Here is a 14,450-nt window from a genome sequence, read left to right as displayed (position 1 = left end):
TATCGGAAAGGAAATTTCTTTTGGTTTTCGTTCATTTGTGGTCTCTGAAAGGAGTATAGCACTTAATGAAACAGATAAAATTTTAAAATTGATGTGACAGTTTTAAGAGTAGTTACAGCACATTAACAACCATTACTTTATGAGTTCAATTCACAACATCATATAAACATGTCACTGTGATGCACTTTTCTTCTTGACAATACAAAAATATATTGGGTAGATTGGTATCCGTATTTTGTATAGCTGTTTTCAGATATTTTTAACTAGGAACATCATAAAGATTTGCTTTTAGAAAGCATTCAGACATCTATTTTTACGTCCAACTGATTATTAGTGGGCTTTACATCCCAAAGTAGTGTGGAACATATACTTGCTGCAGTACCGATCCAGCAAGTATGGAGTGGAGCAGAGGTCTTTCTCGATTTTCTTGTGAAATTAGGAACTTCTGAAATAAGCTTTTCTCATTAGTGGACAACTAAAGCAGCAGCACCTCATTAGAGGGTCATAGATTTATAGCGGCGTAAGGCAGCATTTCAGAGCATAAACGATCATTATACAGATGATGACAGAATGCTGCCCTCAATACAGAACTTACTATAGAATAATTTTTACAATATTATTTTTCCTTAGCTAGTACTGGAGTTACTCTGGTTAAACACAAAAAGAAAATTAGCTGACAACAGCACGTACATTGGGCTACCATTTATTGTGCGCTCTATTGGACAGATCTAATCAAGAATTTAGGGCAAAGTTATCGGCAGGTGGTACACAGTCAACTTCAACGCAAGGGAAGTGTCCTTACTTGGCCTTACTCTGCGGTTATGTTATAAGGACATTTGGGCTTTTAAATCTCTGTGAAGGAGAATCTGTTTAAATTCTACATATTTGTAAAAAGAGAAGAGGATCTTTGGCTCTTCACTGAGCAGTAGTTTGTCCAATTCACATGATTCTAATAAGCAGAGGCAAACTGTTTCACAGTCCAATACACTATAGTAAACTTATTCTTTGGATTCTTAAGATCATTTGCCCACCTTTTTTTTTTTTTTTTTCTTTTGCTAGAATAAAAATTCTTAGGCAGAATTTTCATTGCATAACAAATGGATGATACTAAACTCACTACAAGCAGCAAAATGGAAATAATTTTGCTGGAGAAACCTATGAACGGAGACAAGGCAAAACCTTTGTAGAATGTTGAAGGTGACAATAGTCTATTTGGCAGCATTGCGCGGAGTGACACAAAAGAGGCCTAACAATTTCAAATGTGGGGCTGGCTGCTTTCAACTGCAGTGAGAATAACCAAAGTTATGTGAGTCTCTAATGCTTGTGGGCACAATCTCTGTGTGTTAAAAATAATTCTTAGGATTTAATAAGTCTTAACTGCTTAAAAAACTAAAAAATGTCTAAAAATGTTTCAGTAATGTTACATCTTTGGTGCTGATGTACAAGGGTATCTGAGACACAAGATTTCAGGTTAAGAGGCAGTTTATACACATCTGAGGGACAGAAATCAAACCAGAGGTTTAATGGGAACTCTTTTCATCTTGATAATGGAATTAATAGGGTACTTCCTTAATTAGGAGTCCCAGTTTATTAACTTTTGATTTATAAACAACGACGTAGTCAGTATTTGTGACCTGTGTCTTCTAGGAGATTATTTGTGACTGAAATGTTGACATCTTGTAATAGTGTGAAAAAGAACTTAAAACTGCGGGCTTGTGTTAGTTGCGAGGCCTGCACTGGTTTGTGCAGTGTATTAACTTCATATGAAGTCAGAATGCAATTCTGCAGTAAATGACTAAAATTTTCTACTATACCAAGGCCCTAAAGACTGACAGAGAGAAGCTTGTCTTCCTACACTAGCCCTGCCAGAATTTTGAATTATCCTCTGAATACAGTTCCTTCTACAAATTGTTTGTTTATTTAATAAGAATAGAATTCATAGGTGCATATTCCCACACTTTTCCTGAGAATCTGATTCTCAACCTTGCAACTGAATTGTTGAATAGTTCTACTATTGTCATCTGTTTGTCAGTAAATTATATATTATAGTGTTCTTTTGTATTACATAGAAATGTGGCCTTAATGTTTTAAAAGTGAATTTTACAATAGGCAAGTGCATGTTGAATAGGATGCTCTAGACTTTATGCTGGCTTCCAGTGTGCTGAAGGAGGTACGATAGGATTCTGACAGCAGGATTTAGCCAGCTGATTGCTAATCAGAAGTTCCAGGTTTGCTAGAAAAGTGAGCAGTACAGTGAGAGGTAAAGGGTCTGTGAAGCAAGTAATCCTGAAGGAAGCTTGTTATTTTTCCTGGATCTCTTCCCCCCCGTTTTTACGTGGAGGATATCTCAGTCTTTTAGCTTTTAGGATATAGCAATTTAAGGGATGCTGTGTGCATGCATTTACATTGGAATGTGTCGTGACTTTCACATACAATTACATGCATTCGATGAATCTGCACACGTACGTAATATATGTGTCTGCGCGTATATTTATACATACAATAATGTATAAGATTTAAATTGAATAGTTTACACTTTACTTATAAAGTTGTTCTTTATTTTAATTCTTTACATTGCAGCTGACTTTTTCATGTCTTATTTTATAAAATAGATTGGCCTTCATTGACAACGGTGAGATGAAAGGTAATTTTTGAATCCTACGCATTGCATAGTACTGGCTTTTAATTCAGTTGAGAAAAAAATACTAGCAAAACATAATAGTATTATTTCACTCATGTGCTGTCATCGTTTCAGTTCTTTGCTCATCTTGCATGTTGCACATTAATGGCTTATCAGGTTTTCACATACGTGGTATTGAAAATTAATTTGTGGTAACTAAAGCAGACAATTAATTAGGTAAATGTGTATTCGTCTTAATCATTTGATAAGTCATTTAAAAAGAAAATTACAGTTTTATTATGAAGGCCAGATTGGATGTAAATACCATATTTTGTTCTCTGTATATAATCTAGAATTGTGGTTTATAGCGTTTGATTCTTTTTAATTATGACCCAGCCGGTCCTGGGCTTATTTTTCACTATGTAACTGTTGCTGTTGATCTCGCATTTATCTATTCAGTCAGTCAGAATATGAGTCAGAATGGTAGGATATTTACACTGTAAATTTCATAACATAAATAAAAAATTTGCAGAAGAAAAACCTTAAAAAACAGACCAAAACACTTTGTGTGGATTAAATTGACTTTTATGTATGATTTAGCTGGCAGACTTGTTGATCTTCAGAGGACATTCATGCACTGTTTAGCCTCTTATTTGGAGGATGAAAATTATCTTTATGTATCATTGGGTTTTCTCTGATTAGGAAAATCTTCAGGTTTTAAGGGACAAAAAAGGCCATTCCTGTGTAAGCACGGTCCATCTGAGCGTATGCGTGTGTGTACCTAGAACACATCAAGCCTTCAGCTCTGCTCTTCTTAGCAGATGAACATTTTTTTGTCTTCTGCAGTTTTTCTATAGCGTTTGTATAGTATTCCTTGTTAATTTTATTCTTTAGCTATCAAAGAAAGTAAAGTTCTAAATTATACTTTAATACATCTTATGAGGAATTTATATTTTTCTGGGTTTTAGAAAGATGCTTTTTCTTCTGTCTTGGTCAAATTCTGGTGTAACATTCACTGTGACTTTGTCTTATTTTTGTTACTCATAACACCTACTATTTATTCCTTTTCATAATGGTAGCTCTCCTCCACACTGAGAAATGTCCAAGTTTTGCTGATAGGATTATCCCTAGATAGTATGTGTAGTTTGTAAACAGTTTGTTTAGAAAGATCTGTACTCAGTCTGCAAAACAGTAAATGTCTCTTAGTAGTTGAGACGGCTCTGCATTACAGAAAATCGGCAAATGAACTGATACAGGACAGTCTTCTGGATTAGAAGAGGAAACACTGCTCACCGAGATGCAAAGAAATAAACTACCTGGTTTTGAGATTAGTAGTATAATAAAGACTATGGTTTCAAAATTAAAAGAGTAGAAAATACAAGAAATACAGCAGGTCATATAGGCATACCACATTTATTGCTGCATTCCTCTAGAAATACAATGCCAGTAAACAATATTTTATATCTACTTTAATATACATATATTGTCACGTAAATTGAAGGTGTGTATTCTTCTTCATGCCTCTTCTTTATATATTCAGTGTCAGTCCACGTGTGTAATTGTTGAATTTTTTGCTATAAATTTTATTTAAAAGTGAATTATTTAGACTGCTGTGGCTTGAGTTCTGAAATATTTGCAAGATTGCCTTCAGCTTTTAAAGAAGTTGTCTGAGTAAGGCTGGCATTATTTTAGCCTTAATTACGTGGTAAAAAGTGCTTGAAGTTCCTTTGTATTTGTATCAATGTATTTAAAAAAAAAATAAAAAAAATTCTTAAGCACAGGATATAATGAACCAAAAAATAAGATAACAGATGTATTTTAGTAGGAAATGGAAAGGTAACTGTTACTGCTATTATAACTCCAGATTTTTGGAATCGAGGCAAACTATTTTAACAGACTTATCTCCTGTAATCATTTATTTGACCTATAGTTACCACTCATGTCGATCATAGCCTGTCTGTTTCTATTACAGGTTGTTCTCACATCTCTCTCAGAATTTTTCTGAACTCCCTCCTACACCTCAGCAAGCGTTATTCATGAGACTACAAAGCCCTCTTCTGCGGTACGAATCCAGCCATGTTCAAAGTTTGCAAAAGTAAAAGTCTAATCTCCAATAAATTATGATTTATCAAATAAATTGTCATAGGTTTTCTACATAGGATTTAATGGACTGCTGAGCACAGAGGATGTACAATACAGTACATAATTTTCTTTTCAGGAATACTGTGTGCTTTCAAATGTAAGGAAATGCTGTCAGAGAGTCTTTGGCTTTTGTACTGACAAGGACACAAAATGCATCTTTTTGACATTGGCACAAGCGAGTTGGGTTCAGTCACAGTGCTTTAGGGGGGCAGCATTTCCTCCCGTACTCCCCTTGTGGGGGAACGGCGGCAGGGGGAAGCTGCTGTCTCGGGAGCACAGCAGCTGAGGGTTATCAGATGCTCTCCCGGGGCACAAGTGGGAGCAGAGGCGGCTGCTTTTTGCTACCTCCTTACATACCGTTACAGCCATCGCGTCCTCTCTGTGAACGCTAGGAGAATTAGTACAGTGCATTTCTTGCCAATACACAACTGTTTGAATTGGTATAGTTATAAAACGTGAAATTACATAAGGCCAGGTAAAAATTTACTAAACTGCCATAAATAAACCAGAGAGCCCTTATATCTTAATACATTGACCTAACAATTTTGCATAGCACCCTGCCAGTATTTTGTTAGTATTTCAAGTTCCTGTTACTTTTTTGTGAACTTTTTGTAAATTGAAAGTCAAATTTCCCAACATGATTCAAAACATACATAGGTAGGCATATCAGAAGAAAATTATATTAATACCAAGAGTGCAGCCTAGGTAATAAAAACTTAGACTTTAAATGACCATCTGACAAAAAACAATTCAAGTTAATTTGTGTCCTCTGATAATGTTCATAAATCAAAACATGACAGCCTAGATTTGGGAAGGGAAGATCAAGCTGATTTTGCATCCTTTCTAAAGCAATAACTGAGGCAGTTACTCCCCAGTGTGCCTATTTCTGTCACATCTTCATATGGTTTAACCGTGCTTCTGCCACCTTGGACAACAAAATGCAAGAAGATCAGAAATAGAAAGCTGACGTGTTTTTGCTTCAGGGGCATCGTAACAGCAGGAGTTCTGGGAGAGTTCGGTGAAGCCGTCTAATGGAACTAAGTGAAAGTGTGGGACCGCTGGGATAGGCGGCCAGACACCTCTGAGAGAAGTTGCTATGATATGCTTGGAAAATTGCAAATTGGAAAATGGGGTATGTGTTTGATAGAAATAATACAAATGTTGGAGCATAGATAAGGACTAGCTTTTTAAGAAAAGCATTGCAGGTGAAATACCAGTTTGAAATTTGAATATTTAAAGATGAGTAATATTTCACGAATTCAGCAAATGCACTTCATACAAACATTGCTGTCACACTAACAGAGCATTGACGCAAGGGACTCCATTAGTCTTCACGAAGTCTTCGCTACAGTAATCACATTGGTCTATCTTAGTAGTTGGTGCATGTCTTTTAAGGGAGAAAAATATTTTAAAAATCAGCTACAGATAAAACACGGAAAAGGTTGTATAGTGGTATTGTCAACGTTATGTCTGTTTAGTGACTCACATGTATCACTAAAGATGGGTGACAATAGTGTACATCACCTTTATATACTGCGTATAACATCCTTGGCATATAGCAAATGTGCACTTCAGCCCCTGTTTCTGCTGTATTTTCTTTGTATGTGTGTATTTTCTTTATCTCTGTGATAAACGAGTGTCATATTTCTATGGAGTTTGTAAGAAAATTTTTGATGACCTACTAGCATGGGTTTAAATAAATTATGAGGCTTTTAGAAAGCCTCGTAAAGCTGATCTCTCCGAGGATTGCCAGGTGATACCCTACAGTCCAGCAGAGTACTTTCTGTCTAGGACTTATTTTCAGCACAGAGATTCCGTTTAGCATTTATCATGAAAATAGGCCTAAGTGCCTGCTATTCCAGGCTCGGTTACACTGTCATCTGCCAACAGTGTTCCCTCCCCTCCGTTCTGGCTTGTTCCCATTTTCGGCAGGTCAGTGGTTGGGAAATGTGCAAATTACTTTCCTGAGGCAACTGTTGTCACCCTGCACAAACTCCTTGCGCTCCCCTCCGGTACAGGCAGCCGCTTTCTTCCTTCGTGCCGGCTGGAATGAATGTGTAGACCTGAAGGTAACACTTTGCTGAAAGCGTGGCATGAATGGAGATGCATGAAACAGGATTCACTCAATAATGGAATGTTTTTTTCTAAGGATGTGAGGTGTAGAAGTCCATGTGGCTTAGAACACATATTAGCACATAAAATACAAGGAAAATGCTTCCCTGGATTCTTCCCCTTTCTTTTATCTATTACTATAAGCACAGTATGATGTACAGCATACAGGCTGAGAGGATTAGTCATTTTTTCTCCCTTAAATGTAATTGCATTTTTGTAGACTTGCGCATTTTTGTAGATGAATAGCTGATAACGTGAGATGTTAAGTAGTTTTCATTTCAAATGTATTAATTCAATCTGCTCAAGTGATAGGTATCCCCAATTTCTAGCATGTGTAAGTCGATTCTTTCATTTCCACCACGTATGGTTATCTGAAAGTTGCTTCTCTTACATGCTAATATAACTTTAAGAGGCATTTGACCAGCCTAAAGTTTAGTTTTAAATTATAATAGCCAAAGAATATTAAATGAAATCATACCGGCCCTAACCTGCTTGTAAATTTCTTTTATTGTTCTCTTTTTTTTAAGATGAATCCTACTGTAGTTGTTCCTGTGCTTATACTGGTATGCAGATGCAATAAGTCGTTATAAAGTGTACTACTTAGGATGCTTCATCCTTTCTTTTACTTTTTTCCCCTCTCAGTTTGCCAACACAACTAATCCCCAGTAATTGTATCCTTTTTTGCATAGCTATTTCAGTGTTAGGAGACAAGACTGGATTTAAAATTGCCGTTGTACTCTCTGCTTTGATATCGACTCCATTTATGACTTTTGTCACGTAACATACCGGCGATTCGGTATTCTCACTTCCTAATGGACACAAGCTTGTTGAATTATCTCGCAAAGATGTCGTGAGGTGTTGAAGTACCGTGAATAGTAGGTTGGACAAAAAGTGCTGTTAGTTCTTTTTCAGGCACAGCTTTATGTAGTATTACATTTAGGAAGCTCTCCGTAATATTCCATCCGTACTCTTCAAGCGGAGTTTTCCATTTACAGTAACAGCGATGCCACGTGAAGAACTCTGCTTTTTGTTTTGTTCTGGACTAGGGACCAAGTTCTTTAACCAAATTCAGTTGCCAGTTGCCTTGGGGCAGTTCTGGCTGTATAAGGTTGTTAAAATACTCTATGGGGTGTTTTTAAAAAAAACCAAAAACCTCTGAAGTCTAGCATTTGAGGATGATTGATTATTTTTTTAAATTTTAGTCAGCATAGTGGTAATGTAAAGAGATAAAAAAGCCCCAAGTACAAATTTCTGAGAAGGTGCTCATATGGAAGAGACCGTGCAAAGTGAATATAGCTGGGAAATACCTTCTTTTTATCATTCTGCATTAGCCGTAAGATCTGAGTGCAGAGGGTGGGTGAACAAGGCTTCTGCTGCTGATCCAAGCATCTCACAGTTCCTGGAACCAGAAAGGGCAACTGGATCCGAGAGTCTGTTGGCCATGATTACAATTAGAATCAGTCCACGTCATCTTAAAGTCAGCATTTGGCTCCACTGAGAATATATAAGAAAGTACTACGGATGGGAATCGGATTTCATCAATCAGAAAACAAAAGTTTTCCACACAAAGACGTGAAGAAGGGTAGATCTTGCGTCACTGAAATTTGAGCAGCCTAACCAGTCTGCTTAATAATTCCTCTATTTTGTTTTATAGTAATGGAGCCCGACATTTAAATTGCTCCCTATCATTTCCCGTAGCTACATGTGTCTTGCCTTTGTAACAAAGGTGCAGCTGACACAGAAGAGAGATTTCAGCCCTGTAGGAGAGACCTGGTTAATAATTTTGTTAATGTGCACAGCAGAACGTTCCTTCTGCTGTGCTTAATGTGGCTCTGCAAGACTGTCTGCTTTTCGTCAGGAAAATCAGCAGGTTCCGAGTACGTATTGGAAGCAGCCTGTCCAGACCGGGGGCGGGGGGCATTTTTATACAACCACCCTTCAAGCTAGAACAGTAATTTAAAAATAAAATCTAAATATAATTTTTCAGTATAAGACAGGTTAAGAGTGTTTTTCAGTAATTTCTTTACAGGGAAGGGAAGCGGTTTCTATCCTACAAAAACGCGTCTTTTGAAAAGTATCATCCGTCCCCTTTTTCTTTACTTTGGACGCCTGCTCTTTAGAAATGAGAAGGGAGGGGGGATTGTTGCTGCAATTATTCAAACAAGGATGAATGAAACGATTCCTCAGCCTTGTGATTTTTATCATCTTTGCATGTGTAATGTCAGTAGAAGTAATACATATGCACCTGGCATGATGCAGTGTTCTGCCTCGGTCTGTCAATGACTGGCGCCTCTCTCGTGTTGTGGGTGACTTAACTCGAGTTATTGTGTGTACATACAAGCTGCTTAGAAATCTGAATAGCCCCAAGATATTTTAACACGACGGAGAGAAATTTATTCTCTCTAGATCTCGCTAGACATAAATTTATGTAGATGTAAGTGCAGTTCCACACGGGCCAGGGATCGGTGAAGTGACAGGACATCCCCACTGCAGTTGAAGCCCAGGGTTGTTCCGGTTCTTCACATTTCCTGTGCCTTTAACGCAAAATGCTGTGTCTGTGTGCGGGCTGTGCTGCGGCTCCATGCAGCCAGCGTGTGCCCCTGGTTCCTCTATGGGGTTTAAAACGTCAGCATCTTCTAATAGCCTCCGTATTTTATTTAATTTTCGGTCATTAATATATGAACTTTTTTCTAAATTCCGTGACTCATTAAAAAATCCTATGCAGTTCTGCCTTTGAGCGTGTAGACTTTGAGCTGTGGACGCGTTTAGCATGAGGAAAGCTTTATCAGGTCTCCAACTTTACAAGAATCATCGCTGCCTGCCTTGGGGGTGTGCGATCTCAGACCACCTGTTACCTGCAGCGCGGCCTGGAGAGATCAGCTGCACAGCTTTATCAGCTGATAAAAGCCTGTCTCATACGATGAAGGCTCAGTTATGTATTTGATGTTAAAACAGCCCGTGATTATCCCAAAATTCAAGGGGAAAGAGAATTCGCGTTACTCTTAAAAGAAAGACGGGGTTTTAAGGTATGAAAACGCACCGCTAATTCTCCCTGACAACGTGAAACTGCCTGATGCTGCCCAGCCCTCCACCTCCCTTGAAGCGTTTGGAGTTTTTTTAAGGAAAATAACCACCGCCGTCCGTTGGTCAGGGGCCGCACGGCCTCCTCCCCCGGCCCCTGTGGCCCCGCGCTGCCGGCGCCAGCGGGGTCCCTGCGGCCACAGGGCAGCGTTACGCTGCCGGGGCCGCCGTGCCGTGCCCGGTGTCCGCCCCCGGTCCCGCTGTCTGTCCGTCCGTCGCCGCGGCTGACGGCGGGGAGCGGTGCGTGTGTCCGTGTGTCCCCCCGCCCCGGGGCGGGAGCGAGGCTGCGCGCGCGGCTGCCCCCTGGAGGCGCGCGGGCGGGCGGTCGGCAGCGGCGGGCGCGCGCCAGCCGGCCGGTGTCCGCGCGGCTGAGGGGAAGGGAGGGGAAGGCAGCGCCGCCCGCCTCGGCCGGCAGTGGGGCTGCGACCGAGCCCGCCTGCGTATCGCCGCGCTCCGCCGCCCGCTCCCCGGCACAGCCTCGCCTCTCCTCCTCCGAGCCCGGCCAGATGATGAACTTTCTGCGGCGCAGGCTCTCGGACAGCAGCTTCATCGCCAACCTGCCCAATGGCTACATGACCGACCTGCAGCGGCCGGAGCCGCAGCAGCCGCCGCCGCCGCCTCCCTCAGCCTCCTCGGCCCCTGCCTCTGCCTCCCCGGCTGCCGAGCGCCGGCAGCCGCCGCAGTCGGCGCCCCCCCAGCAGCAGCCTCCGCCGCAGCAGCAGTCGACGGGCAGCAGCTTCTTCAGCTCTCTCTCCAACGCCGTGAAGCAGACGGCGGCCTCGGCCGGTCTGGTGGATGCCTCCTCCGCCGTCTCCTCGACCGCCGGCAGAAAGTTCAAGCTGCTCCTGGTCATCGACGAGCCGCACACGGACTGGTAGGTGCCCCCCGCGCCTCTGCATGCCCCTCCGCGCCCTCCTCCTCCTCCTCCTTCCCCTCCCGCGCACTGCGGTCCCTTTCCCCCGCCGGCGCCCTCCCCGCTCAGCGGCCGCTCTCCGCTTCCCCGGCGGATGTGGGCTCACCTGGGGGCGGCCAGGCGCCCCTCGGGCCCCGGGGGGTGAGGAGAGCCGGGGTGGGGGGGTGGCGGGAGGGCCGCCCGGCAGTGTCGCCCCCCGCCGCCGGGCAGTGCCTTCCCGCCGCCCGGCCTCGCTGAGGCGGCAGCCGCGGGGCTGGAGCGAAGCGTTACGGACTGGAAGACGGAGCAAAAACCGGCGAGCCCTGCAGCGCCTGACGAGGCACCATAAGCCGTTTTCCATCAAAATGCTAAATAAAACATGTTTATCGCCCTGAAAAAAAACCCCGATATCCTGTGTTCTCTAGCGAAAAAAAGAGGTCGTGTATGGGTGCAGGTAGGATTTAGGTGTCTTAAGCACGAATTTCTGTTTTGAACTGCGGGTGGTTGTAGCGTTACGTGTGGTGATTGATATTTATGAGCGGGCTTGTTTTCAGGCAGGTCCCACTGCTTCTGTTGCAGCGTCTAAAATGCGTGTTTGGGTGAAGGTCCTTCAGGATACTGAGGACCAGCCCTCAGTTTTACCTGTAAATTTGTGCGATTGGGTTAATTAACTTCGCAGGTTTTGTTTTGGGGTGGGTGTTTTGCTTCCACCATCACCATAAAAAATGTGGTATTTACAAAACATAGAACTTGTACGTCAACTCGTTTCTTCCCTGTGCGTGGCTGCTACCGGTAGGAGAGGTTATAGCTTTTTCAGACCTGTTTATCACGGATAGACTCTGCTGGATGCTGTATTTTATAGGAAGGTTGTATACCTATTAATCCTTCACTAACTCGTTTCCCTCTAATGTGTGTTTACACATCAAGCTGTGAATCCTCTCATTTGCTGTTGCTAATTACAGTATATAAGGTTTTAATAGTGCCTTAAAATAATATGGAGTAAAACAAGTATGTTTTTATAACACTGACATCATTCAGTAACGGATTGTGGGTTTGTGATTTTATTGTCGGCTTCTCAAATTTATAGCCTTACTGTCGGGATGGACTTGTACAGTTTGCTTTAAAATGGTACTTTAATAAAATACTTAAAACAAAAATGTAAGGTTTTATCTATAGCAAATACGTTATTAATATGAAGATAATATTACCTGTTACATTTTTCGGGTTTTTGTCTTTTGTGGTTGTGGGGTGGTTTGCTTTTTGTTTTTGTTTCTTTTTAAAAATACAAGGTGGTTGTATCTGCCAGACTAAGACAGCCTCTGTACCTACGTCATGGAGATGCATCCATGGACATTGCTCACTGCCTTGCAGATACGTGTATTTATTTAATATTCTGTGGTGCACAAATGTTTGCTTGGTAATTTAAATAACTGTATATGTTCATAAAGTTTGTTTCTGGTGGAATTTTTCTATACCTACTGAAGCCATCCTGCATATTATAAACATGGCATGTTTTATGTACTCGATAAATGCACCGCAAATTAACACGTTCTGTCAGCAATAGCAAAGCTTTTAAACCTCTGCATGGTGGATGCCTCCAGCAGCACTCCAGGTAGGAGACTAGATGCAGTCACAAATACACACAAGGTTACTCATGCCTGCTTGCCTTTTTTTTTTTTCTTTCTCGTAGTATGTGACATGGATATGTAATTCTAGAAAGAGCAGTTTGTTGTTATATTGCCTCTTTCCCCTCTAAAAACCTAATCATTTTGCAACCGAAGATTTTAAAAATAAATTTGGAAAAAAAAAAAGTGTATTCTGATAATACATACAGAAGAGTTTGTTCTATACCTTCAGAAGTATGGATGTCCATATTGACAGGTATTGAACTGCTATAAAAGTTGATTATATGAGCTAAAATGGAATGTGTACGATAATTTGGAAAAAAAAAATACCGAAAGGTTCGAACTGCCAATAGATGCATTTCAGTGGTCTGATGGCCACCACGCTAGCTACCCTGCCTGGTGTGATGCATTGACGTACAGTTTAACAAGATGAGGTATGTAGAGCTGCTGTCACGTGATATACTAACCAAGCCCTGTCAACAACAAGAAAAACAGTGCTAAATCCATCTCTTAGAACCTCTAAAGAAACAATTTCAGTTGATATACGTTAATCCTGAGAGGGGATCATATGCTGGATGTTTGTTTTCGTAATATTTTGAGCTGCATTGTGTTTGTCTTAAATTGAAAATGTATGTATTGCTTTTGGATCTTTTGGATTGCAGTTTCAATAGAAATAAAAGAATTTCAGTCTGGATCACACTGAAATCCTATTAATTCAGTATCATCTTTTTAGTAAGTGCCAGAGGAAGCATTCAGCACCTCCTTCTGTCAGCAAAAGATGTTGCCTCTTACCTCTATCATCAAAAGGACGTTTGTTTCTAATATATGCTGTTTCTGTTGAAGATTGACTCATACTTGAAGTCTGAGATTTAGTAACCCAACATTATTATTGTCACTAATGGAATCATATGGGATATTCTACATATAAATAAGTGCTCGATTGTTGCTTGCGTTTTTTAATCTTGATCTTGGTGACTTCTTTTATTATTTTCTTGCCTTAAGAAGTTACAAGTTTTGAAACTCTCCTTTTCTGTTTCTTTACTTTTATGCTATAGGATAGAGGAAAAAATGGGTGAATTAACTACCTGTCCTAATTTGTGTATTTTTACCATGTTATATTATCTGACTTCTTAAGGAGAGAGGGCAAATGCAGTCACGTGTCAAACCATCCTCCTTTCTCCAGTAATATTCTCAACCAAAGCTGTGTTAGAGCTGTGAAAGACAATTGTTTTCCTACAGGTTCTTTGTAAACTTGCAGCTACGTAGATGAGAGAGACCTCTAAGGGCTTCTACAAAGGGCAAAGTAAGGTGATACCAAAGACTTTATACCAGCTAGTAGCTTTGTACATGCCTCAGTGGTGAGCGTAGGAGAAAAATGAAAACAAGCTAAAGCTTGTAGTCAACTACCAGAGACAAATCCATGACAAGTGGTCTTCGTTGGTTCTGGTTCTCGTGGAATACTTTCTGTTAGTCACTTTACACAATAAATGATCCTTCGGTGTAAAGGTGAAAGCAAATGGCTAGCGATCATTTTCACCAATTATCTTTGAAACCTTCTGGCATTCTAGAATATCACCGTAAAGAAGGGGTGACCTGTAATGCAAACATCCTTCAAAGGGATCAGTACTATTAATTTATATGAAAGCACTGGAAAAGATAATTTTATTTTCTGGTCTATTCTTTATGCATTTTAATGTCAGGTTCTTTTCATCCGCAGCTGCATACTAAACAGACATTTTCAATACCTTAACTGGTGTTCAGAACCCTTTTCCGAGTTACCCCATCTAGTTGAGAACCTTACGAAGTATTTAAAGATGTAGTGGAAAAAGGGTGTGATTCACAGACACTTCGTGGATCTGTTGGGAGGGGAAAGCTTCAAGAACCAACGTTAGGTTTAATAATGATTTTATGTAGTAGACTTCAATGGCTGTTTTTCAGCTTTAGCTGTCTTTGGTGATATCTTTACAAATGGAGGAAA

General features: G+C 40.7%; 1 protein-coding gene across 1 annotated transcript in view; it reads left to right on the top strand.

Annotated features, from left to right (window-relative positions):
* Positions 1–10,230: 10,230 nt before the first annotated feature.
* SYN2 (synapsin II) overlaps positions 10,231–14,450 on the top strand; it is a 195,375-nt gene continuing 191,155 nt past the window's right edge. Inside the window, exon 1 of the mRNA XM_063347884.1 lies at positions 10,231–10,829. Within this exon, the coding sequence (XP_063203954.1) occupies positions 10,462–10,829 (368 nt within the window). The 5' untranslated portion in view covers positions 10,231–10,461. The remainder of the gene's footprint in view (positions 10,830–14,450) is intronic.

The sequence above is a fragment of the Chroicocephalus ridibundus genome, chromosome 10, assembly GCF_963924245.1.
Source record: "Chroicocephalus ridibundus chromosome 10, bChrRid1.1, whole genome shotgun sequence".
In the NCBI taxonomy this organism is placed as follows: Eukaryota; Metazoa; Chordata; class Aves; order Charadriiformes; family Laridae; genus Chroicocephalus; species Chroicocephalus ridibundus.
Note: the sequence above shows the minus strand (reverse complement) of the source record. Positions and strands in the feature narration are given on the sequence as shown.